Here is a 27,135-nt window from a genome sequence, read left to right as displayed (position 1 = left end):
ATCCTACTAAATTGCTCTCACTTAGCCTGCAAAATATCTGACTCCCTTAGCAGTACTATTGCCCAATTGGCTTTGTAGAGTATGAGAGCTTTCTACATTCCGTGCAAGTATCCGGCATTGGACATGATCAGAGGCAAGCTACTGGGAGAGATAGTTCTATATTCCTGAGACTGTGGACAAGGAAAACAATTTATTTGGAATTTTTCAGCCCTCTACTGCCTTGAAAAATCTTGCCTGTGGACATGAGTGTGCCAAGGTCATTTCTTATTTGTGGTTCTGTCAAGTGAAAAGTGGACCTCAGCGAAAGTGCTCTAGGCAGTGAAGCTCAAACTGTGTCCTTGCATAAAATTGAACAAAGTTTAAAGCTATGTGTATTTGGCGGTTCCTGTAGTCTTGGAAAAGCATCCACTTATTTTTTCAACTAGTCACAAAATGTACTTTACTCTTTACTTGTTTTCTTGTCCCTATGGAGATAATTAACTAAGTGTTACATGAAAAAAATAAGGACTGTATGTTTGGAACAGCGCATTGATAATTCTGACCTCTGCTCTAGACACCTCATTCATCCATAAATCTTTATGTAAAAAAAAAAAGTACTTTGGGATTCTGAATTTTAAAAATTTACTTCTACCAGTAAATCTATCTTGAAAAATAATTATTTTCTTGAAGCAATGCCTGCATTACACTATGTAGATGGCAGCATTAATTTAAAATGGAAAAAAGTCATACTGTGGAATCATGTCTTGATGTCTACAAATATGGTTTGTCCAGTTAACTTTTTGTTTAACTGTTGAGGTGAAAGTCTTTTTGTTCCACTCAGGCTACTCTCACTAATCAAAAACAGATTTTTGACAGACCTTTAATATCAGTTACTGGTAATTTCTGCCCCAGTGTGTCTAACTTGAGTGATCTGCTTTACTAGTAGTAGAATTATTTCTTCCCTGCAGTCTAACTGTACACATCATAATTTGTGCATGTGGTATTAACTGTGCATTTTCTGTATGGTAAAGTGTTGCAGATCTTGGTATTCAGTGCTGCTATTTTCATATTTAACAAAAAATCATTTATTTGAATATTTGAATTACTTTTTTTTTTTTTTTTTTTAAATACAAGGTACGGCTTCTGTAGTTTGAAAGGTGGCAAAAGTGGTCTGTAGTTCTTTTGGGATCTGTCCTGAATTCTTGAAAGTTGAAGGTGGAATTCAACATCTGTATGTCCCAATATGTTTGCGAATTAATTATCGTAGGAATGAAGGATTGAAGGGGGCCATTTGTATTGAACTAAGTCTTGTGAGCATTTATGCAACTGCTCATTAGACAATCATCAAATCCCACCTTAGAATGTTTGCTTCCACCCTTGTCTCCATTATTGGAAGATCGGTTGATACAGCGATATGTTTCTTAATGTCTTGTGTAAATATATTCATGCTTTACTTATGCCCATTGCAAATTAACTGCCATCTACTTTTGGAGGTTTCTGATATCTTATAGTTCTTCTAATCCTAGTCTTTTCCCCTTTAAATATGCTTATGGCATAGTTAATGCTATGCTAAATCCGTGTGCATTATAATAAATTCATTAATTAGTTAAATATCAGTTTGACATGATATTCTTTGATAAATGTGCTTTGCATTTTATCCCACTTTTCTCTGTGATGTAAGGTATTTTTTTCCTGGGTATTTGGCCTGAAGCTTTCCATACCCTGACATCAGACTAATAAGGTAGCTAATTTTCACCATTTCTTAGGCATAAATATTAGTTTTCTTTTTTCCTAGACTAGCCTAGTCCTTGTTATCACTTCCTTTTTATCCTCAGTTTGTCAGATTACTAAAATACAGAGGTACTTCATCACACTGACTTTCAGTGTTTCCTGGATAGAACTGGCTCTTCAGTAGTGAGACTGGTACCTAGTCCATCATGTTTCTGTTACTTCTGTAGTGTCCAGTTTCATTGCCTACACTTTTTTTGTTCTGTTGCCCAAGATTCTTGCATTAGTGCACAAATACTTTGATTGTACCTAACTAACTATTCACAGTTTCTTAGCTGAATTAATTCCTGCACTACCTGCATCATCAGTATTATCAGCATTACTGTTCTTCTTCCCTGCTCCCCATCCTCCCGTATTCTGTTAACTTTTGAGTTTCACTGTGAGCCTTCCCAGTCACCACCTACTCATTTTATCCTCTCTGCTGTACTTGGGAAGAGGCATGAAGCTCTGAAACTCTTTTTTTTTTGTTTGTTTAGGTTTTTTTAATGTTGCTTTCAGTAGATGTTGTTTGTATCAAGTCCTGTATTGTGATTTAATGTCATTGACACAGTTTGGGATAAATGTACCTGTTTCACACATGCTACTCTCGTTAACTATTAATGACAAAGTTTGCTTCCCAGACAATATGGAATTCCTTGTGTTTGTGTAAGAAAGGTTATTAGTACTTTTAAATCCCTTAAGGGTGGTTGAGGTTGTACTTCTCCTTCTTTCCACATTCAGGAATTAAAAAATGATGAAGTGCTTTGTCAGCATAATGTAGTCCTTGCAAGTCAGACTTTGGTGCCCACACAGACATCTGGCTATGTGTAGGTGTAGAGTTTGGAGCAGATTATGACTGTGATGGAGCAGGAAGAGAAGAAAAGAGCAGGATAAGATGCAGGACAAGAGCAGGACAGTCCTTTCTGCTATGAGTTTCTGCCATCTTCTGCCTGTGAATCTCTGCATTTGCTTTAAAAGAACAAAATGTCAGTTAAAACATGATGATGTGCTTGTCATCTGTCTCCTCTTGATTTCATAGGACCTGTCTGCCACATTGCAACACAAAAGTACTTGAAACAGGAGAGGGACTTTAAAAAAATAAAAAAGCCTGGTAGGGTTGGGATTAGATTAAATTTCGTCTGTTGGGTTGAAATCTCCCTCTGTGAGCAAGCAACAGGGAAGGTGGTGAGGATTTTGGCCTCAGAAAAAGTCATTTAATTGCTGATTACCACCAATCACTTTCCCAAATTCCTTTCCTCATCTACTGGAACAGTTGTATTTATCAGCCAGCTGTCCAGGGAGATTTCTGTGTAGAAAGTGGCAGGAACTCTTGAACTCTGGATCTGAGTTGGTTCCATGGATATTGTAAATATCACAGATGAGATGCTGGACTCTTGGCATTAAAGTTTTGTTAATGGCTTGGTAAGGTCAGGATTTCACTTAAGTTTACGTATGTGTTGGGCTTTCTTTTGGTGGTACTCTGAGGGTGGGAAAGAATTTGATTGTTTATCTAAAATGGTGTTGAATAGATCTCAGACTGACCCAGTGCTGCATCTGGATTCACTTTCCCAAGGGACATTATGGAACAAAACTCTTGAAAAACTATTTTTTTAAAAATTGAAATCAGAAGTCTTGAAAGCCCTCCCGCTTTACTGTTTCATATGAGGGAAGGGCTGTCAACTTCATGTTCTTTCAGTTGAAGGAAGTTATCAGATTTTGAATATGCTACAATATATTAGGACTGCTATAGGTAATAATGCAGTCTTTATCAAAGGTATGCTTCAAGGCATCACGGACTGACATTTTCAAATCACCGTGTAAATCTGCCTGACACAGCTTTGAAAGAAATAAAACAAGACTGAAAGCTCCAGTGTTTAGTCTAAAAACACACATGGCTGTGGTTGCTGTTTTAGCCTATGTGGGCTAACTGTGGAAGCCTTTTGTCAGCTCTCTGGCCTACTGAGTGGTGTCAGCTTGATTTGTGTGTTAATTTGCTGACTTTTTGGTTTGATGCTTTCCATTAAAATTCACATAAAGAGCCTGTGTGCTTTTGCTTTATTTAGCAGCTTTCCCTAATCTAAATGCTCTTCCAAAGACTGCCCTTGGTATCACTGAAGCTAAGAGAAAGTGCTTTCAACATTTATCCACTGCTGGAAAAAATTATTCACCATTTATATGATACTGAAATGATGGAGGCAGATGAAGAGTCTTGTAAAGTGATGATATAACCAAACACAGAGAAGAAACACAGTGGCAGTCTTACAAGATCTTTCCCTTACGGAAAAATACTGAATAAAATGATCAGTGGTGTAACCATGAACTGCCTAGCATCAGCTCAGCCTAGTGCCTTCCTGGCACTAAAGCTTGTCCTGTTTAAGTTAGAGGATCTTCCTCACTCCATCTCACATGTCCCTGCTCTTTAGGTCTGGTTTGCTTGAGGAGAATGACTCATTACTGGCAGAGGCCACCAGGAACCAGGAAAGAGCCCTGGACTGGGCTCTAGTCTTGCAATTAGGATGGTGTTTTGACACCATTTTTCCTTGTGTGTTGATGGCATGTGTGATTGCCTGGGATGATTTTCTTGGGGTGGATGAGGTACTATGGACCTTCCTTCCTGGAACAGATCACTTCTAAAATTTAAATTGATTGAGCAGTTTAGCTGGCACTTTACTGTTGGAAGGAATAACTGCTAATTTTGTGGTGTTTGTGTGGCCTGAATGACTCCTCTCATGCTCTTCTATTAAGGAAAGATCTACAGACCAACGTATGGGCACTGGGGTATTTATTTTCAAATAACGGGTGACATCATGCTATGCTTACTGCATCTCAGAAACTGAAGAGTCACGCCTTGGAAGTGTCCCTTCCAAGAACAGCTCCAGAAAACAGTTCCTTGAATTAACTCTAATAACATTAACTCTCGTTTTTGAGTCAACACTGATCAGAAATGCACCCGCAGGAAGCAGCTGGAGGGTGTGGGTTTGGTGTAAGGTAGAAGGCTCACAAATTCCCATTGGACTTTTGATAAAAATAGAAAGATCAACCATTGTTTAGAAGTAGTCATCAAGGATTATTTCCCTAGTTTAAATGAGTGTCCCTCTATATCTGAAAACAAAAAATTGTATTACCCTTTATGTCAGCAGTATTGTGTATTGTTAAATACCTGCCATACCACACCACATACCTTAACCCACAGTTCATGAATGAAGTAAGTCTTTGTCCTGACCTGTTGCTGCTTCTTGAAGCTCCGAGTGATTGCAGTGAAGCTAGGATCAAGCCCATAGTGGAGAGAGCCTCTAAAGTTCTCTATAACCCATTGACTATAATTTAAATAATCTAGGTTTGTATTTGCCGCCACTGAATGCTGTGCCCTGTTTTCCTTTCCACAGGCAGAGTCACCCCAGAACAGCTCAGCTCATACATTCAGCTTTTCAGAAATAATCTCAAAGCTTTGGAGAACCATTGTGGTCTTCTACAGCTTGTGCTGGCTGCAGTCCAGACTTTGAAACACCCCCAAACTTCCAAATGGGACAACTTTCTTGCCTTTGAGAGATTACTTCTGCAGGTACATATTATGTGAATTTATTTGACCTAAGTAAAAATGTTTCATTTAATTTTTTGAATTCCCATTGAATTCTGTAGCTTGTATTTTTTATGAAGAAATTTGTTGGATGTCTTGCTAAAAAGCTGTTCCTTATTGCCAAACTGGTAAAAGGAAATCTGAATTGGGTGTTGGTTTTACATCTATGTGAAATTTCAAGATGATACAGCTTTTAGCATTGGATAGGGTGATGATGATGATGATTATTGCTACCAGTCTGAAGATGCTTCTTGAGGTAACATGCTGAATCAAATGCAGAGAGAACTTTGTTACTACGTGAGTTTAAAACTTGTGTAATTTTTACTGAGCAGATGAAAGTATAGTAGGAAATTCCATGCATCAAGAGAGTGAGGTTTCTCTTGCTCACAGCTGTCATCTACCGTCAGCTTTTCCCACCACCACATTTTTTACAGCATCCTGTTGGTGACCGCAGTATTATTTACATACCATTTTGTATCACTCTTGGATTTCTCTCAGGAAATTAAGATTTAGTGGTATATTGAACTCCGTCCTACTAACCTTTGGAGATGTACCAAACAAAGGAGGAGTTTTTCTAAGAACTTAATAGAGTTAATTTCTGCTGAAATTCAGGGAAAGCTCAGAACTTTCTTCCCTGTGCTGTCTCTTCTCTCACTGTGTTGTTTTTAGAGGAACTGTCTTCTGAAATGCTAGTAAGTCTTCATGAGCTAACTTCTAGTGAACTTAGAGTCAGCTTTAAATGAGTGAAGTGTATAGTGTGGACCTCAACTTCTTCTATAAAAACCTATCTATCAGCCAGATACTTCTGTAAAAATTATCTGCCTTTGTCTAGATGTCAAAAACAAACCAACAACCCAACTCTCCTCATGCTCTCTGGCAGCAGGGTATAATCCCTGGTCCTTTGAGAGGACTCAGCCCATACTTCATAGCTTTGTAGTCAATGAATTTTTGCAACGTTTGGGAGGGCAAAAAATGCAAAACTTAAATAGTAGCAAGCTTTTGTCTACATTAATTTAAAAAACTATTCTCTCTTGGTAAGACTGAAATATTTTTAAATAACATAGGCAGCCTTCTTTCTCTAGTTAAGAAACAAACACATCTCAGGTAAAAACTCATTGCAGCCATTCTTTGGTTTGTCTAGACTGCAGAGCATGGGACTGACAGCCCATAGTCCCCTTCTGTCCCCTGCAGAGACTCATGTCACATAGCTCTTCTCAGAAGCTGGCTAAGTTGCATCTTAAAACCAGTTCAGCTTTAGGATCAAAATAAAGCTGCAAGCTCAGCATTGTTTTCACAACAACAGACAGCTGCCTATATAAAAGCCATGCCATAAATCAACAGGGAGTGGAAAAACAGAGGTAAGAAACCACAAAACTATATATTTCATAAAAAAGAAATGTATAACAAGCACTCTCATAATTGTAGGTGGCTTTGGATTATACCCACAGCCTTCCACCCATCATATTAAGGTAAAATGTGTTAGCCAAAGCAAACTTTCTAGGCTAACATTTGTAACTGTTCGTTAAGCACATACTCATTTTCAGTAGTTCAAACAACAATTATTTTGAATTACACAATCTGTACAGCATGTATCCTTTTACTGACTCTATTTTGAAGACAGAGTCTGACATGCATTATCTGCTTCTGAGCACATGGCCTGTCTCTGATCTGTTGTCAGGGGTTTGTAGCAAAATACTGAGACCCAGAAGACATCAGAGACATTTTTATTTTAAAAAATCAACTAGGACATTACATTGTGAATTGTTGGTATATAGCACTCTGCACTAAATTTGATGACATGGTAGTTTATTTCAGCAGTACTAATGAGAAATTCTTTAGCATAATTGTTATGTTTCAGATATTTTAAATAATAAATCTTAAAAAATCCTCAATAAAAAGTAATTTTTTCAAAATGAAAGTAGCATTGTTACTATCCTGTATTGGAACCACATAGAAGACAACTGTTTGTGAAGGATCTACTGGGAGTAATATTATGAGACTTGGACAATGTAGGAATTCTAGATTTTTCACTGATGGATGCATGTCAGACTCTAGCTGATGCCGAAGGAGATAACCCAGTATAAACAGCTGGTGTTAGAAGTCTCAGATTTCCCAAAAAAATAAATGTGCATAGTTTCAGAATTTCGTTACTGGATCTCTCTAATGGGTCTCATGATTCTCTGCTTAGTCTACTTTGTGCTTTTCAGAAAAACCACATTGTTGACCTGAGACCTTTAGTCTAACTCTTACGTTGAATAATCTCTTCCATTTTTCTTCTTCTCTTTACTCCTTGATTCACTCCTTTCAGTTGATGTTGCAGGTACTCAGTTCTAAAACTGCCTGGTAGAGGTAGAAAATAGCCCACTTCCACTATTCTATCATATTTAAAGAGCTGTAACGACATTTTTCAGACCTGTGTTGTCTCAATAAGTTTTTTACATCTCCAGCAAGGAAGTTTGGTTTTGACTAGAAGTCTGCTGAAAGTCAGTGTGGCTGCATTCTACAGAGTTGTCCTCTCCTTAACTGGGATGGATGAATGGTCTGAAAGTGAAATCGGATTTTGATGGGATCATGGCCTTGACCTCAAAGGAAAGAGGATTGTGTGCTGGGTTAAGAGTAATGCATCAGAATGCTTCATCTTGTCAATCACAAGCTTTCTCTCTGTTCTGCTGCTCTACCTCACCTTTGTACATAATGGAGCTTTTACTACCCAGAAGTTTTAAATGCTTTGTGAATTGAAACAACATATCCTATTTACCAAGTATATCCCTCCCCATCATATTTTCCTTCTCTTGAGGTCTTCTTTCTGTTTTTCTAATTCTGACCATCCGTAAAACTGATAGGTGTGAAGGGGAACACAAGCTAAATGCTGCACCATGTTGTCTGCAACTCCCCAGTATTCCTCATGTGACTGCCTTGTTTTCCTTCATGTGAGGATTTAAAATTTAGGAATGTAAGACAGTATGTTGTCACTCTGTTCTTTTCAGTTCTGTTTAGCTATATCCTCTGTTCTTCTCAACTTTATGACTTTCATGGAGGTTTATTAAGCAATAGAGGCCCATGAAATACAAAAGCACAAGAAGAGGAGCTTTCTCCAGAGTTTAAACAAAATGTGACACTGTAAGAGAAAAAATGTTTTTTGTTGTTTTTAATGTATACTACTCATATATTCACTGAGCAGGGATTTCTGCCCCAAATTCAGTTTAAAAGTACCCAGCAGCAGTAGACAGAATGAATGTACCCCAAGAAAAGGTGCAGTTGCTCTGTGAAGGGTACTGCTCTGAAATTGTGCAGGTTGGATGCCACCTCTTAGAGTTGGCTGCATTCTTCTGGCATAACCTTGCTCTCAAGATTTAAGAGTAAAGTACTTCTTGTACTGAGTAGCAGTCTATTTTATGAATAGCCCATCCATTGAAATCCCAAGGTTGGGGTTTGTTCAGTGCAAGTAAGTTTATCAGACCGAGTTTCTAAAATAGCATACGAAGTACTTGAAATGCATTTCCCCCCGAAGAAAACAGACATTCTCCAAGCAACTTGAAATTCTGCTGCTGTACTTTGGAGTGAGACAGAAGAGGAGGGGGAGGATTTAAGTTGATTCCAAGTTTCTGTAGGTTGTCACGAGCAGAGACATTGTCATGTTAAAAAGTTTACTCTTAGTTCTGTCATTTCTGTGTGGCAGCAAATTCTGGCAACAGTTGTATCAGTTGGCACTGCATCGCAGCTAAAGGTTCATTACATCTTGTCCTCAACTAATTGTCTGCTACACATTTTTAAATGCAAACCTTTCTGCTGAACTGAGTGGATTTTTAAAATGCCAGATCCTGTGTAAGCTATGTTTGTATTCCATGGTATAAAGTTCCCAGTGTATATGCCTTTCTGTAACATACGATCACTAGTAATAACTCCAACTCATACTTCATCAGGCAGTTTTTTGCATCAGGACTGTTGAAAGCAAACTGTTATTTTGATCTCCCCAAAAAAGGGGAGGGGTGTGTTTCTTCTTTAGAATGAGGACATTCTATTCTTTTGAGTTGTCTGGGCTAAAATTCATTTTAAAACTGCAAATGTACCAGCACTGTTGTCTTAAAATAACCGCATTTCCCAAAGTAAGGAAATCTGAAAGATTACTAAACTCGTTGTTATTAGTGTTGGGGAGGGGATTGTTGCTGCTTGAGGCTTTTTTGTGGCACAAAGTTTTTGCACCTGCTGACCAGCATTTCACAGTTTACTGGGAAATTAGACAGCTTCAGGATTGACCTAGAAGTTGTGATGCTACCATTGGATCTCAGTACTGTCAAAAGTTTTGTTTTGTAATGCTCAGTAATGTCACATAATTTCAAGAGTCACTGAAATTAAAGATCATGCTAAAAAAAACCCGAAACAACAAACCCACAAAACCAAACCAAAAATCCCCAACACATTCACAATTTTGTTTTATAGATGAAAAACTAGAGTGTAAACTGTATTGTTCTGGTTGGTTATAATTAGCTCTATGATGCATATCCAGGTAAAATCCTTTCAGTTTTCACCTATTTGAATTGTCTGACTTCTTAAAGCCCCTGGAATTGAGACCAAGTCCCCTCTGATCTTTGACTCCTTTCATGTCCTGCACTCACTGTGAAGCAAGTGCCTTGCTGATTGGGCCAGTGCTCCCATACATAGCATCTCCCAGCTGTGGCATCAGAAATGTCATCAGTGAGTTTGGAAATGGCATGTTTCTAGCAGATGCTGAGTACAGCTTTTCAATTGACATGACAATATGTACCACCACCTCACACGCATTGTCCTATTGCTCTTGGATTTGAGCTCATGATCAGCCTACCTAGTTCAATAGTGTGTTACTTCTATACATCTAGTCTCTGCCGAGAACATACAGGTGGGCACTGCGCATCACCTTGACTGCTTAGAAAAACAAATACAGTGCTGTAATGCCAATTAGCAAGCAAAGATAGATCTTAAAAGATGGGCTACCGTCTATCTATATAGCAAAGTTGTCATTATGTGTGAATTCAATATAGAATATGTGATGTATCTATCAAAGTCATTACCTTCTAAAGTTAACTTACTTGCTTTCAAAGGATGACTTGGTTGTTTTTTAAATTTTACAGGTTCTTTTCCATTCTTTTGTCAAAGCTTTGCTATCGTAGGAAAGAGAACACCGTAATATTTTACCAAAAGTGTATGGAGTTTTTAGTGGCTCCTGATAATAATAAAAGTAGGTCGAATACTCTGGTGGTGGGAACTATGTACACATACTTACATGGAGAACTCCTGACAGTATAGTATTCTTAAGTTAAAATTTCCAAATACTAATTAGTTGTATTTTATTTTATTTCTATTTTCTTATTTTTGTGCTGTAAAATTTGTGTGGTGGTTTAGTCCCTGCCGGGGTCTGAGACCACGCGGCCGCTGCCCCTCCCCCACAAAGGGAGTGAAATACAAAGCCCCGGGGCTGAGATAAGGAGAGGTTTAATACAACAGTGCAACAGCAACAAAACAAACAATAACAGTAATAACAATGAACAGAGCAAGATACCTACTGATACAGCAGTGAGAGCAGAGAGATCGAATAACACACCTGCTCACCTACTCTCCCATGCTTGGGCACCAGGAGGTAAAGTCAGCATGGTATTGAATAACCCAGCTGGAGCTTCCCCCCCACTGCTGGGGAAACTTAACCCTATCCTAGCTAAACCAGGACAAATTTGTCAGAAGACACATATCTTTTTTGACCTTGGTGTCTTGAGAAACAGAAAATATAGACATGTTTTTAAGACAAACAGAAACTTTATGCCAGATGGTCATTCCAATGTTTTTATTTTTCTGTTGGCGGAGAGTGGTTATGAGGTTAATAAAATGACCTCATTCCTTCTCCTATGAATATTAGAGTGCAAACTCACAAAAAAAGAAGTGGAAAAACTGCAGTACAGCTGAGTATTTCACATTGTAGATAATGTTTCAGTAGCAAGATCTAAAAGCTAGGGTGTTACTAACCATTCCATCCTGTGCTGTGATTCTCTACCATTTTTACAGATACAGGGTATGCATGACTCAATCAAGGATAACATTATTATTTATTTGCACTTTTGGCCATTGCAGAATATGATAGGCGTTGTTCACATATGCATGCCTGCACAGGACCCTGTGCCAATAAAATTGGAAACTGCAAGACACCAGCTTGCAGACTTTCCCTGCCTAGAACTTACTGTAGTTTTTAGACCCCTCAACTTTTCTACAGGGTGCAGTAGTTACTAGGTGACATTTATTGACTTTAAACTGGTATAAACCAAAAGCTTAAGCACAGGCTTCTGGGCTACTGAAACAAGCAGTGTTGTGCAATGGAGTGAGGAAATACAAAAGCTTTTGGAGTAATTCCTCTTTCTCTGCAAGAATAATTCATAGTTGAGTTGTAGTGAGACCTTTATTTCTACATAGAATGAATTAAGATCAGTGGCATTCCTTGTTATTTATATTGCTTTAGTCTACATGTAATGTATAATTATGTAGCTCATCTCAGTGCAACATGCAACACATTGTCTTTTTGGTGGCCTACGATGTTGATCAATAAATTTTTTTAGAAGAGATACTGCAACAGTATTTGGAAAGAAGACCCGTGATGTTATCTGCCTATAATTAGAGATGTTATATTAAATCTTGAAATGAGATCAGTCACTTTTCAACATAAAGTTACATATAGAATGAATTGTCTTGATGGGAGTCTTGCATGATACCATGTTGATTGCAAAGGTCATCCTCTGGAAGTTGGTACCTTTTGGATGAGATTGTAGTTTGGGCACTGATATGCGTTCTGTCTTACACAGCTAGAGAATTAAATGTAATTCGTAGATGACTTCTGGAGAGAAAATAGTGCTGCAGCAGTCACTTGATTAAGCTTCCAAATGTTTTCTGTACATTTCTATAAAACAGAGCCCTAAACTGCTGGGGACACCTCAGTACTACAGCAATACAGGTAAAACAGTGGACTAAATTTGTGGAACTGATGAGCTGTTTTGAGTGTGTTTGGTTTTGTGCACCACCCATGATACTCCACAGAGGAGGAGCTTGTTGGTTACAACTCATATTCCGTGTTCTCAGGGAGCTCAGTTACAAACCATTTCCCAGGTTTGACATGCCAGAATTAAGACATTCCTACTAGTTTTGCTCAGGAAGATACATATGTGTGTGTGTATAAAAATAAAAATTCTTCTACCCTGTATATGTATATATGTAATTCTTCTAGTTGAACTAATGTGCTTTGAATAGAATGCTCTTGTCAGACTACTTTGAAAGCAAAACAAAATACAGGTAGGGATTGTTTTAACATTAAGTAAATCCTTTGAGAGTGCACAGAAGCTGTTTCTACTGAGAATTTATTAATCTGTTGAAAGAAAACTATTTTAAGTTTTTCTAACTGGGTGACAAGGGGTTAAAATATCTTAAGTGTGGTTACCGTGTCACATGGGAGTTAAGAGTATCTTTCTGTATGCTTGTCAAAGAAACGTGTTTGCACTTGGTCTGAAAAATGCAAAGTATTGCCATTGTGACTCTCATTTAAAAAGCAAAGACTTCTCTCATTTTCTGAAAGAGCTAATATTTTGTATCCCGATAAGGGTCACATAGAGCCTCTAAAATGAGCACTTAATAAAGAAATTACTTTCTTAAGTGAACAAATGTCTGCATCAATAAAGCTTAAAAAGCCTTGTGGGAAGAAGAGGCTAAACATGTTAAGTCAATGGGAACTGTTAAATTAATATTCTGTGTACAAAACCAAAATACTTGCTGTAAAATAAAAGAATCCTAATGTATAAATGATTATAATGGGGGAAGCAAAAAACCACTACCGCCCCCTCTACACATGAGCACATTATTTTGTTAGAAGTTTAAACAATTAATAGCTTTTTCTTGCCAGTTTTCTTTTGATTTGCATGTTGAGATTACATGGCAGTTGATATCTGGTTAGCCCATGTTGCAGAAGGGCAGCATGATTCTCAGTTTCGTAACAGCCAGAGTCCTTCATCAGCCCCAGAGAATCCCTGTTGGAGCTACAGCTCTGCCTGACACTTGCCATTCTTTCTCCTCTGTGACTTTTCTCCTTAAAATGTAGTATTAACTGCTTACTTGCTTTAAAAGATAACATTAACTGGGCCAAAAGGCAGATGCCCTCACTCCCTGTCAGTATACATGGAGTGGCTGCAGAGAGGCACAATATTGAATGAGTCACCACTTACTCTCACACAGATAATTGTGCTCCAAGAGGCAAAGCTTCTGTTATGTGTATTCCCAGCAAGTCCTTGCTTTGCTGTATGCGTTGCTCCACTGATAGAGAGTTGCGTACTACCTGATTTATGTTAGTGGCAAGATCTGCTTTCCAGTCTCTACTTCTTAAGGAGATTGTTGCCAGCCTCACCAAAAAATTTATCCTATTTCTTTCTGTTATTACTTGCACAGGACAGGCTGAGTCATACATGAAACATTTTACAAAAAAACCCACTCTTCCAGAAACATGAGAAATGTCTCCAATGGACTGGGCAAATCTCTTGGCTTGTTGACCTGCAGAAAAATGGCATATACTATTTCTGATCTAACAAAGTGGAGGATTCAAGCACTCTTGGCAGCAGCATCTTATAATATATTTTGGGAGGCAGGGACCTGTAAGCGGTGCCTTTTTAGGTGTCGCTGCTCTGGTCACAGGTAAACAGTGCAAGAGTGCAGATTCCTGTAGTCCATCTTTTTGCATCTTAACAGAAATTCCATTAGCAGTGCTCATTCATCAGCCTTCTAACAGACAAGTTAATTGGCAAGATTTTGCTGAGTACTGAATTAAGTGTGTTATTCTGGTGTTTAGTCTCTGCTAATAAGATGATTAATTTGGTGTTCATTGTGTGTTATTTGACAGGCAGAGTGGTATATGAATGGAGATGGGGAGGTAGGCAGCTCTGTGCTCTAGTGATTTATTTTCTATCCATTTTGTTCATTATGATACCCATCTTTTTTGGTAAAAAGACTTGTTTGATGAGGGGTTTTGGGTGCTTTCAGTCAAGATGTTTCACTCAACTATGACTAGCTTGTCATAGTCTAGGTTAGAAAAGAAAGGATTTTTTCAAGATGATACATAGAGTTTCTTAGTTAATAATCCTAACTAGTTTTGCCCCTGTTATAGTTTTGGAGCAAGACTGGATCTACCTTTGGGTTTTGTCTGCTTTCACTAATTATAGTCTTTAAGAAAATGAGCATTGCCTTATTTTTACAGTCCAGGTGTTGTCCATAGGTAAAATTCCAGGTACTGTTATAATAATAATTAAATCAAAACCACAGAGCACAGCCTCTTGTCATGAGAGCTTTACTCATAGGAACGGCTTATCGTTGTGATTATTAGCCAAAGGCAGAAAATCACCTATCAAATCTCTTATCTGCAAAGCAGTTTGATAGTGCCAGCACTGTATCTCTATTTTTGAGTGTGATTATATCAGTCTGTCAGCTTAGTTTTCCTCAGTTTTTGGAGAATATACTAGATTATTTCCTACAGAGTGGCAAGGAAAAGTGGAAAAACAACACAACTGAAAATTAATGAAAACTTTACTGTGGGTGATATCCAAAATTAACAGTGGGTCTGCCATGTTGCATTCCCCTCTGTCTCCCCACCTTAATGAGTTGCATATTTCCCTTTCCACTGGACCACATGCTTCCTTGGATCACAGACATTTCTGGGCACAGGGTACATGCACGGACACACAGGTGCACACTGAACAGCCTTTCCCACAGTCTGGGTTGTCTGGGCGTTAGTCAGCCCCAGCCTGGAAAGCAGATAGTCCCATTGGCACAGTACTGATCCCTAGCTGTAAGCCTAGCCTCTCCTAAGGGATTCTTGCCACAACAGAAAAATAACCTTTGATGAGCCTTGACATGCTTGTGCAAGTATGTCTTTAAAGCTGCTGCCTTCAAATTGCAGCTCTTACCTCTGTCTGCATCATCTGTTCTTGGTCATGAAGCTCTTTGAAGGCACAACTGTGCTCAGACTCTGAGGCTAATATTTTTCCCAAAACCATTGTTTTCAGTAGGAAAGTAAGTATATTCTGAACTTGGTTTTGCTTACTTGATGGAAAACAAGGTGGTGTTAGTCTTCTGAGTTGTCAAGCCAGCCAAGATAGGGGTGGTCTAGGACTTCACTACTTTTCTTGATTTAAGATTTTATCTTTTACCTGGTGAAATTGAACCAGCAGTGAGTTAGAGAACTTGCAAAACTCTGCATTGTTGTTGGCCATGTTTCTAATGAAAATCCCCACCCCTCAAAGGAAGCTACACAAAGAGAGCATACTGCACAACAAGGTGATTGCAGCTCAGTCCAGCTATGGAGTCATGGTAGATTTTAGTTCACTAGAAATTATGTTATCATTGTTTGCAGATGTATAGACTTGCTTGATATCATTTGTTCACTTCCAGTAAAGAAGGCAGGCTCAGATTTCCTTGTCTAGGTTAGAAAAGCAGGTCTTGTTTGAAGGCAACACACTGACTCAGCCAGCAAAATCTTAGTGGAATTTTACCTCTGCAGTGGGTCATGAAGAGTCATTTTTAGAATCAAATCTGGCTTGTCAGAGGTCTGCCTGTGTAGTACTTACTGCCTTGTGTCCTCTTGGAGATGACCAGTTGCCTCTGCTTAAATAAACAAAGTTGTAACCCTAACTCTTCCCTCTTGGAGAGGTGTAAAACATTAGGATTTAATCAAAGTGGATACTATTACCTTGGCTATCCTACAGGTATGTGTAACAGACAAATGACTTAATCCTAGTAGGTGCTTCCCACAGTTCCTGAGGTTCCTGAGGTTTCAGCATACTATAGACCTGACAAAAATGGATTTATGCTGGAAGCTGCCTGCAGGCTGTGGTATTCTCAGCTTGGCATGGAGCAGCGTGGGAGCTGATACAAGACACACTGGTGTAACAAGACTGCTTCCTTCCCATTTGCCCCCCACCTTTCTCCAGAAAGCAAAAGGAAATACTCAACTCCATACCTAGGAATGACCTGCATTTACCTAGTCCGAGGCTTCTGTAGCATTGTTTTCTCTGTATTTACTCTTTCATGTATTCTATAAGAAAGCTTTGTTAATTAAAAATGTAGTAGGCACAGGAGAAAAAAATGAAATTTCTCTCTGGATGTCCCCCCCTGCACCACCCCATCCCAGGGTGTTTGCCTTTGTGTGGCTTTAAAACAAATAGCATATGGCTCTGTGAGTGTTCTCATAATTCAAAGTAATCATGCTGCCTGCAGAAATGAAGGACACCAGCACACATAAAACTTGTACAGTATTTTCTAATGAAATAGGACAGCCCGTTTGTGCAGCTGTGTCTAATAACGCATGAATACAGTTAACTGCTATTTACTTCCTCACACTCTGTTTGTTTGAAGTACAGAAATGCTGTACATTCACATTAGGCAATTCAGTATAGAAATCTAACTTGGACTATTGTTGGGAAGTATTTCATAATTTTGTAGCAGGTTAAAACATGTGGTTGTAGTTACAGTAAATAAATGGCTTAGTCCATAAACCATTGCCATTCAGCACAACTGTCAGGTTGATGTAGGTTTATCCTTCAGGAGAATAAAATGTAGGTAATGGATAATTCATAAATGATAGTCTGGGTCTCTGCCTGGGGAAGGGAGAAGTTTCAAATTCTTTTTAACACGGGCATTTGTAAGAGAAGAGGAAAAGGTAATGTGCCAGACATGAGAAACTCTCCAAATATGACTTAATCCTATCCATCAGTTTCTCTTCTAGTATTTCTTTCCTACCCACCCCCAAGTCTAGGGAAAGTGAAATAGCTGCTAAGCTGTAGGCAGCAAAGGATTCAGACGTGCTCCATAGTTTCATCTGACTTGTCCTCACATAGTAGTGCTGCCTTTCCTGAACAGACCTGAAGGGTTCTTCTCCAATAAAATTAAGGAAGTTCCTTTAAAGTTTTTAAAAATGTCTCCAGTTTCTTTTAACCCACTATTCTTCTGCAACACAGGAACAAAGATAACACAGTTAAATTTGGAAAGACTTTGGCACTGTATTAAGTGAGGTTATCAAATGCTGTAGCTATTAAATGTATGTGCTCAGAATATTGTTTTTCAGTCATCAATAGGATCAGAGTGTGGTTAAAATAAATATTCCCCAAGAGAGACTGGCATGGGTCCTCAACTGCCTTTTTATTAACAGATATTTTAAAAATGGCTATGGTGTCCCTGGTGACCAGGCTCTCACTGACTTGATTTATTTTGGTTCTGTTTGGTTTTGAAAGTACATTTTTATAAAGCATTCATTCTTATATCTGTTTTAACAGATACAATTATGAGAAAACTCTGAAAGTCTCTACTTGCAGAATAAAAAAAAATAAATTAAAAAGTTAAAATTCTTGGTAGCATGTACCATTACCTAACGTTCATTATCTGTAATGGACAGTAGCCTTAGCTAGGCTAAGTCGTCTGATTGTGACAATATGATACCTAGGAATACATTTCAAAATACATGTTCTTGTACCAAAAGGCAAGTGAAAAACTCTCTTAACCTTCTCACTTGTCTTAATTGAATTATCCTGCCTCACTGCTGTGTAGATTTTTCCCCAGACTGTAGATGGATTTTCTGTCCAGGTTATTTCATTTCTGGACTCGGAACTCAAGGAGTCAATACCCAACACTCAAGTACCCTGTATTCCACAATAGTTCTGGAGAGCTTTAGAACAACTCAGGTAGCACCTTCTGTGACCTATTATCTGCTGTTTCTCCAAGCTTGTCGTGGTCAGAGGTTGGCTTTTGCCAGAGTTATTGAAAAATTGATGCTGCTTCTCCTGCGTCCCCTGGAAAAAAAGACTGTTTGAGAACTACCTTCTGTAGGAGAGAAATGGTTCACTACATCTTCTCATTGCATCTACAGAGATGGCAGCAGATACACCGCTGTATACTGCTGCTACTTCAAGAAGGTGTCAGTCACCAATGTAGGCAAAGTTCTGCATTGTCTACATATTGTTTTAGTTTCATCTGCTTGTTCACTGCAGAGAAGAGGTTGAATGTGCTGAAGGCACGTGTACCAGCATTTAATTAGTAGAGGTCTGACTGCACACATTGGCAACAAACGTGTAGATGGGGAAGCCACCATGCATTTCAGGGGACGTAATAGCTGAGAAATCTATTAGCAGGATGCAAAACTTCAATGTTTTGCTTTCTGATTTCACCCATTTTTGCAGCTACACAGAATGAAACTTTTTCTCTATGAATTCAACCGTGTAAGGCTAGCAGTTTGAACTCAAAATGTCAGTGTCTGCAAGTGGTTTGGTTGCCTCTGAAATTAATAGTTTCCTAGCCTATCACTGTGTGCATTTGTGTTTTATCCATAGCATGAGCAAGATCTCTATTAGAAGTGATCACTACTGGGAAATGAGTGATTTCTTCAGTATCTGACAGGTAGACTTAGAGAAGTAAAGATAATCATGGAGTAGTGTGCCCTTCCCCATCCTGCTTCTCTTCTGTAAGCAAAAGAGGATACACAGTATCAGACATCAATAAAGCGCTCTCACTGGGCACTAGTTACCTTGTCCTTTTCCTGTATGCGCAGTTCATACGAGTTTTATTTTCATAAAGGATGTAGAGGCAGAGGATACCTTTAAATCTTTTAACTCTGGAATGTTTTCAGTAAGTAGTGGCATAGGAACTGAATTTCTTATGTAAAATGACAAAAGCTAGATGCTGTCACTCAGAGGGAGCCACATATTTCATGCAGATGGGCTCTCAAACGACAATGGAAACAGCAACTCATGGATGACCAGGTGACCTGTTTTTCTGTCCCAAAGAACTAAAAATAATTTACATATTTTTGTTTTTAAAACATTTGCATGTCATCTTGGTGTGATTACTGGCACATGTTGTATTGATTCAACTTTATTGTCGCATTATTCTCTCACATTCAAGGGCCACATGTGCTTCACATCTGGTGAACATTCAAAGGCCTTTTGAAAAACATCACCACGTTTTTGTTCTTAGAAATGCTTATGACAAATATCACGCTCTTGCATCTGCTTCTGCTATTGGTTGCAAACAGGATGCACTAGGCTGTGCCTACTGTCCAGTTACAAAACCACCAAAGATAACAGAATACATTTCCTGGTAACCAAAGTGATTAACTGTTTGACTATTGGTCCTTGTTCCTTGCACCAGAATGACCACACATCCTTGTTCTGGTGAAATCATAGTAGACTGTATGTGTATCTCCTTATGGCCACTTTCATTAGACTAGGCAATGTGGAAAAAAGGGACAGCAGGAAGAAAACCATTGCATTTTTAGGAATGAATAGGAACCCTCCTTTTTTATCGTTATTTATGGTAAAATATAACCGTGCTTTTGAGGAGAGCCTGCCTTAAAAACTGCTAGCATAGTATTCAATGTCAAAACTCACCAATAAACTACTATTTAAAACATTGTGGAAAAAAATTCAATGTTTTCCTACAGATCTGTCAGCACTGTTCTGGTTTGGTACATTGCTCAGTGCATTTTATAGTGTGACTGCATGACTATTTACCACACTTCATGACAATGATATTGCATTTATCGTGAACCTCTCATGGTGCGAAGTATACTCTTTCTGAACACCATCTGTTTAGAATATACAGTTCCCTGTACCAAATCAGTTGCATGCAAAGGAGATTGCAGTGTGCTTTTCACACATTATTTATTATGTAGGGCAAAGTTAAAAATCATGATTAGCATCTTCTTACATTTCACCCTTAGGTGCATATAATATAAAATCTCATTTGGAGATACCTAAAGCCAAACTCAAACCTGAAACATGTTTAGTTGGGCTTAGAATGAAGGAGAAAATATTCTCCTCACTCAATAATGAACTTCGTTTCTCTTTTGGGACTTGACTTCTGACACAGAGAGAAGGCCAAAATAAAAACCAGAGTGAGTGAGGGCCCCGACATAAACCTGCTTTTAATTAAGCCTTGTAAAGAAGCTTTTCTGCTAAAACTCTCAGGTTGAAGAGTTCATGCAAAAAAACCTCCCTCTGGCTTATGAACAGCTGAAGTGGGGACATTCAAACATACTTTTTTGAATAGTTTGAAGCAGAAAAAATGCAAGTGAGAAAGCCCATATTATTTGTTTAATGCAGTTTTTAGCAGGCCACTCCTTTTCCAGTTTTCTTCTTTTTCTGTTATTCTGTGTTTCAGTTTAAAACTTAATGCCCCTACAAGATGTTTTGATATTAACAAACATGAAAACTAAATTGCTTTGATTTCCTTTTTTCCTAATTGCACATAAATCTGACCCAGTTCAGTTGGACACAGAGTGCGTAAGAAATTTAATACACATTTCAAATCAGAATCCTCGCGCCAAGGCAAAGGTCAAAGTAATTTTCTTGTTTGTTTGTTTTTGAAGGGATTAAACAAATGTAGTTTTACCACGAGGAAAATGATAGTGCCCATTGCTGAAGTATGGCTTTTAAGTTCACATTTAAGTGGGACTAGACAATCCTGTCTGGAGCAGTGGCAGGGATCATTTCAGAAGTAAAGGTTGTGTGCTTTCTGTGCAAAGTGATGCTCATTGTGCAAGACTTCTGCTAGATCACTTACACTATCAACCCCAGACAAGAGCTTACACCACATTAAAATAAAGCTGTGGCTTCAGTGACAGGATGTAAACAAAAAGGGGTGGGATACAGTTAATGGCAGCAGTATAGCACTAAAGAAAAATAAATAATTCCCTTTTACTTGCAACTGGCAAAGGCCCAAATCCTGAAACATCATCAATCATCCTTGATGACTAGATGAGATCATAAACCAAACGAGGAAAAATAAACTTGAATTTAACTTAAATTGTGATTGGCACGGTAAAAATTAACTTTCACTGAAAAAAATGTTTTTTTCTTCCAAAACATTTCTAACTGCTGTCCTTCCCAACTTTTCCCCACCCATTGCAGAACTTCCAAGTGCTCTTCACTGTTGGTAGATGTCATCCCTTATCCTTCCACGTCTGTTTCAGCATGTGCTTTTAGTTTTTTGTTGAGAAGCAAACTGCTTTTGCATTTCTTCCAAAAAAACATTTTAAGTGTAGTCTTCATATAAATACTGAACATCATGTTATTCATAACCTCATAATTCACCAGTCTACCAGCTGAATAATGTAGCAGGCATGGAAGACTGAGAAGCAAAGGATGTTATACAGACCAGGAGAGCCATTCTGACAAAAATCTGTTGGGGAAAAACTTCCTGAGAAAAATACGTGAAGTTTCTTTTTCAATTCTTCACACATCTACAGCTTTTTATGAACAAAATACACACTCTAGGGAACAGTTATGTACTGTCAGGAAAATTGACTTGATATTTTAATTTTTACAGCTGTTTATATTTTGCACTGTGATTTTTTACAAAGTTTCCATATAATATCCCTTGAGAGAGAGGTTTGTTCTTCATGAGCTGATAGCTTTGAATATAAAAGCTAAAACTGTGCAAAGCTCATGAAATTCAACAAAGCCAAGTGCGAGGTCCTGCACATGGGTCGAGGCAATGCCATGCACGAATACAGGCTGGGCAGTGAGTGGGTTGAGAGCAGCCCTGTGGAGGACTTGGGGGTATTAGTGGATAGAAAACTATGAGGCAGCAATGTGAGCTCACAGCCCAGAAAGCCAACTGTATCCTGGGCTGCATCAAGAGAAGTGTGGCCAGCAGGTCCAGGGGAGGCGATTCTCCCCCTGAGACCCCACCTGCAGCATTGTGTCCAGCTCTGGGGCCCCCAACATAAGAAGGACATGGAGCTGCTCAAGTGGGTCCAGAGGAGGCCACAAAGGTGATCAGGGGGCTGGAGCACCTCCCTTATGAGGACAGGCTGAGAGAGTTGGGGTTGTTTAGCCTGGAGAAGAGAAGGCTCAGGGGAGACCTTATAGTGGCCTTCCAGTACTTAAAGGGGGCTACAGGAAAGATGGGGAGGGACTCTTTACCAGGGAGTGTAGTGATAGGATGAGAGGGAGCGGTTTTAAACTGAAAGAAGGTAGATTTAGATTAGATCTAAGGAAGAAATTCTTTACTGTGAGGTTGGTGAGACACTGGAACAGGTCGCCCAGAGAGGTTGAGGGTGGCCCCTCCCTGGAAGCATTCAAGGCCAGGTTGGACGGGGCTTTGAGCAACCTAGTCTTGTGGAAGGTGTTCCTGCCCATGGCAGGGGGGTTGGAACTAGATGATCTTTAAGGTCCCTCCCAACCCAAACCATTGTATGATTCTGTGATTCATTCTATGATAAAAGTTAAGTTCTGGAAAGTTGGACACCTGTAGAAATAATGCTAAAATTCCACCAACAATATGAAGTCCTGAGGCTGTGAAGTCAGTTTTTGAGCTGGCAAACTACATCTGTATTTAAAAGATAAAGCAGCATGTCACAAATATTGCAGTCAGGGAATGATCATTACCAATTATTTGAGAAACATCAGACACATGGTTGGAAGAATCAGTTTGACACATTTTTTAATAAGCAATAAGCAAGGACATTTTATAGTTTTAGATCATTGGTTTAAAGGCACTGTTACACCTTTGCTGTTCATGGCACGTACAGAGTAAGTTGAGAATATCAATCTGGTTCTTAGGGGTCTAATTGATGCTAAATTGGCAGAGATTGAATAGGAAGGGAGCTCGGGCTACCCCCTAACCTCTTGAGGTTTTGCATACTTACTTTATCAGTTGTGTAGATAAGGGCTTTTGCTTCACCATGCTGTCAATCTGGTCCTTGCTCTGAGATGAAAACACTGAATTTAATTATGTAGCTGTGGGCCTGGGTTCAGCCATCCCCTGTGATATCAGATGTGTAACGTGAACCTCTGCTGGAAATTAGTGTGTATTACTGATGAGTGTTGGGAACAAACTACATGAGTGATCTTTTCAATAGATACTGTGAGAGGTTTATTTTTTTCCCCTTAATTAAAAAAAAAAAAAAAAGCTCACTTAGAATTGATGTAGTTATGTAACATTGAAATGGTGGACCAGTCATGCTGGTTTTTTATTTATTTACATAATAAGATTTAGGGAAAATCTATTCTAGACTGAGTTAAATTTCTGTCAGCATATGACAATGCCACGTTATTTTACATGGAGAGAACTTTGTAAGTTGAGAACTTGTGATTTTGGAGGAATGTCTTTCTAAGGCTTGCTGCTGGTTGCAGCTTACAGTACTGGAGGGATGCAGCCAAAATAGTATTTCAGCTTTTTCTCCCCCTGGTTATACATGTCAGTTTTTCTGGCTGTGTTGGCAGGAGGCTCAATGTGCAGATAGATGTTTATCCTTTTATACATGATCATGTTAATGTAATCTTTCTTGGCAGAAAGTGGGGACTTAAGTACAGAGGATTTTGATACACCCAGTGTAGATTTTGTGGATGTGGGGGTTTTGATGGTAGTCTCTGAGACCCTTCCAGTGGCCAGTGCACGAGTGTTTGGATGTGAGAACTGTGGGCTTTGTGGCAGTGCCCTGCAGTGTTCAGGAGAGGGAAACACGGCTGCCATGTGCTAGGGCCGTATGGCTCTTCTAGGCCCCCAGTGTCCCTTGAAAGGACCAATAGTAAAGGTTAAGTGTAACGCATCATTCTTGGGTATTTTGTTTCAATTTCACTTTATTAAAGTTGCCACGTACATTTTCTCAAGTGGTTGGACAGTGAGATTTAATAACATTGTCTTCTAAGTTCATGATACTTTTAGGTGAGATTGGTGGCCAGTGAAACGTATGACTTAATTCAAGGATGAGAACTAGTGGAGTTGTTCTTTCAGACCAGTTCTGGGTTATTTTGCAGTTGGCTCAATATTTGCTACTCTGCACTGAAAAGAAGGGCTAAGAAAAGAAAATGGCTCAGCTGTTTCCAAGGAGAGCTGCTTACTGCTCAAAGTTAGGTCAGCTCTTGCAAACCCCATTGATACCTCGATCTCAGGATACAGGGCAAGTCTCAAATGAAGAAATTACTTTTCCCCATTGTTTTGCCTTTGCCATCATCAAAGTTGACTTTGCTGTGTGGTTTCTATATTCGTAGCTGCAGCTTCAGAGCCTGTTCTAAATTTCATGGCTATCCTTGCACTCTTTGCAGACAATGTCATGAAATGCTGGCTTTTATAGCCCACCCTCACTCTTTTCCTGATGTTTGGGTTATTATTGGTTGTTTGGTTGTTGCTCAGTTACCTACTAGTTATTCTCAGGCTGAATGTTTTGCTCTTACTGCGAATTTTCTATTGCTCTGTGCCATTCAAGATGAGGATTTGCCCTTCTTACCAGGATTTTAATAGCTCCACATGAAAAATTGGTAGATCCATGTATTTGGAAGGATTTGGCAGATAAGGATATGTTCTGGAGATTAGGAGAGTAATGAATGTCACCCTAAGGCATCTTCCATGAATTCATCCTTTCAGATTAAATGTAAAAAACTGTTGTTCCTGGAGTAATCTAGAAATTTAGCAAGCTGGTTTTTGGTAAAGGCAGTAAGAATTAGGGGTAACTGAGAGATCTCAGAAAACTGTTCTGATTATTGTTTCTTCTTTTGGTAACAGCAAATACATACTCCCCATGCCCTTCACTTTATCCACGTGTACCAAAAGGTTGCAAGTTTTAAATGATCACTAAAATAGTTAAATAATTATTATTCTTGTTCCTCTTGTAATCCTCCGGAAATCAGGAAGAAAGATTCCAGGAGCCAGTTCTCCTGCAGGAATGAAGAATATACGGATCACTGGTTTTGGAGTATTTGTCCACTCGGTGGACTGGTTTGAGTGTCAAGATCTGGCAAAGAAATTTAGCTGACTTCCCTAAGGGGAATGAAAGCCGTTGAAGGCAGTGAATGTAATCTAAGTAGCTTCATTTTGCTTTTCTAATGCTTCTGCCAAGGATCACCTAAGCCCTCACAAAAGTACTGCTAAATAGAAGAAAACTTAGCGCTTAACGTATACGTTTGCCTTTAGTGGTGTATATTCACATCATCTTTCATTTTGGACATGAAGGATATAGCGACTTCTGTTTTTTCTTTGAGGAATTTGGTTTGTCAGAGAAACATCTGGTTTATGTAAATAAGCAAGGAATTCGGTACACGGGATGATGGTTGCAAAATAGTATCTGTATGGTCTCTGCATCAATAATTCAGCTACATTTTGTAAAAATAAACATTTGTTACTTCTATAAATGCTGTCCCTTTTTCAGTGTTCAATGTTAATGAACGAGTTTTCCTCCTGCAAATTAAAAAAAAAATTAAAAAAAAAAAAGGAGGAAGAAGCATGTTCGCATCAGTAATGTGGCCGAATTTTTGCGATGTTGAGGGAAATCGCTGCAGAAGGCGGCTCAAGTTCATCCTGGATCAGGTTTCCACGCGGCGCCCTCCTCCCTCCGGCGCTCCAACACTGCCGCCTGCAGGGCCCCGCTGCGCCCAGGGCCCCGGCCCCGGCCCCGGGCGCTGCCGCCACGCCGGGCCCCGGCCCCGCCGCCGCCCCGGGCCCCGCCGCCGCTCCCGGCCCCGGCCCCGGCCCGAGCAGGGCAGCCGGGGCAGCCTCGCAGCTGAACTCGTTTCCAGTCGTGCAGGAGAGTAACGCGTGGTGCTGCCCGGGGCTGGGCGGCAACCGGTGACTTTGTTTCTGTCCCGCGCTTTTGCGTTTTTGATAACAGATCCGCGTCCTGCGATCCAGTACATTGATGTCCGGGAATGTGCACTGGCTTCCTGCCCAACCAAATGTACAGGTCTACGGTCTTTTCTTTTTTCTTTTGCATAAAGCACACTAGTAATTCACCTTAATAAATTCAAAGCGTTGTTAAGTGCCGAGAAACAGTTCTTCTGTCAAAGTTTAATTTACTTTTGGGGTTTTTTTTGATCTGGCTCTGACTCGGTCATGCTTTATTAAAATGATTTTGGTGGCATTTCTGTTGCATGTTTTCTGATGTGGAAAAACAAATCAAAACCCACTTATCACATGAATCATTGTTAAAGTCAGCAGTAGTCCTCTGTGTAAAATCTGCCAGTAAAAGCCGGGAGGATGGGGATTAAACCTGGAGCACATTAAATTAGTTCCAGTCTATCCTGAGCAGGCTCTGCATTGCTTGCTTAGGCAGGCAAAACGGAAATAGGCAGTTTATAACAAGGCTGGTTTAAAAACTGTGGGGTTCATTTGAAAAAGATTTATATCCCTAACTTATATAAACATTACAAAAGTGGGCTGCAAGCAGGAGGCAAATCTTTATCGAAATCTCTTTAAGAGCTTTTTCACTGTGAATAAAATGGACAGCATGTACTCTTGTTTGAAGATTCGCCAATATTTGTACAATAATCTTTTCTCAATGCTCCAACTAATTAAAATATGGCTCAGGGTAGAACAGCGAGACCACCTACTGGTAATTTGCTGGGATCTGACAAAAGTGGCAATGACTGAGGTGGCGAAGGGTAATTATTTGGAGGCAGGAGAAAAGATTGTCCTGAGACTGGTTTAGGTTTGCTGTAGTGGTTATTAAAAAAAGTGAAATTTTAACGAGAAAACAACTGCTTCTAGATTTACCTCCACCCACCCCCTTTCCCCGGTAGATGCTGCTGGTCTTAAACAGTAGCATAGAAATTTTGTGGGTTTTGCGATCTTTGCTAGGGCCTGCAGAACTCTCTGCTGGGAAGGGTGGAATGTTTGCTCCAGGAAAACTAAAAGTAGTCTGGGATGTGAGGGTGACTCCAGCTGCCAGCTGGAGTAGCTACTCGCATTGTAACGTTTGGGGGTACCTTAATTGTGATGATGTTATTTTTAAAGTTTATTTTTAGAAGGATTAAACATACATTAGTGCAGTAAAAAAA

General features: G+C 39.3%; 1 protein-coding gene across 1 annotated transcript in view; it reads left to right on the top strand.

Moving 5' to 3' along the window:
* SCFD2 (sec1 family domain containing 2) overlaps positions 1 to 27,135 on the top strand; it is a 204,022-nt gene that overhangs the window by 50,762 nt on the left and 126,125 nt on the right. Inside the window, exon 4 of the mRNA XM_074866190.1 lies at positions 5,133 to 5,308. Within this exon, the coding sequence (XP_074722291.1) occupies positions 5,133 to 5,308 (176 nt within the window). The remainder of the gene's footprint in view (positions 1 to 5,132; positions 5,309 to 27,135) is intronic.

Source organism: Strix uralensis, chromosome 4 (genome assembly GCF_047716275.1).
Source record: "Strix uralensis isolate ZFMK-TIS-50842 chromosome 4, bStrUra1, whole genome shotgun sequence".
NCBI classification, from domain to species: domain Eukaryota; kingdom Metazoa; phylum Chordata; class Aves; order Strigiformes; family Strigidae; genus Strix; species Strix uralensis.
Note: the sequence above shows the minus strand (reverse complement) of the source record. Positions and strands in the feature narration are given on the sequence as shown.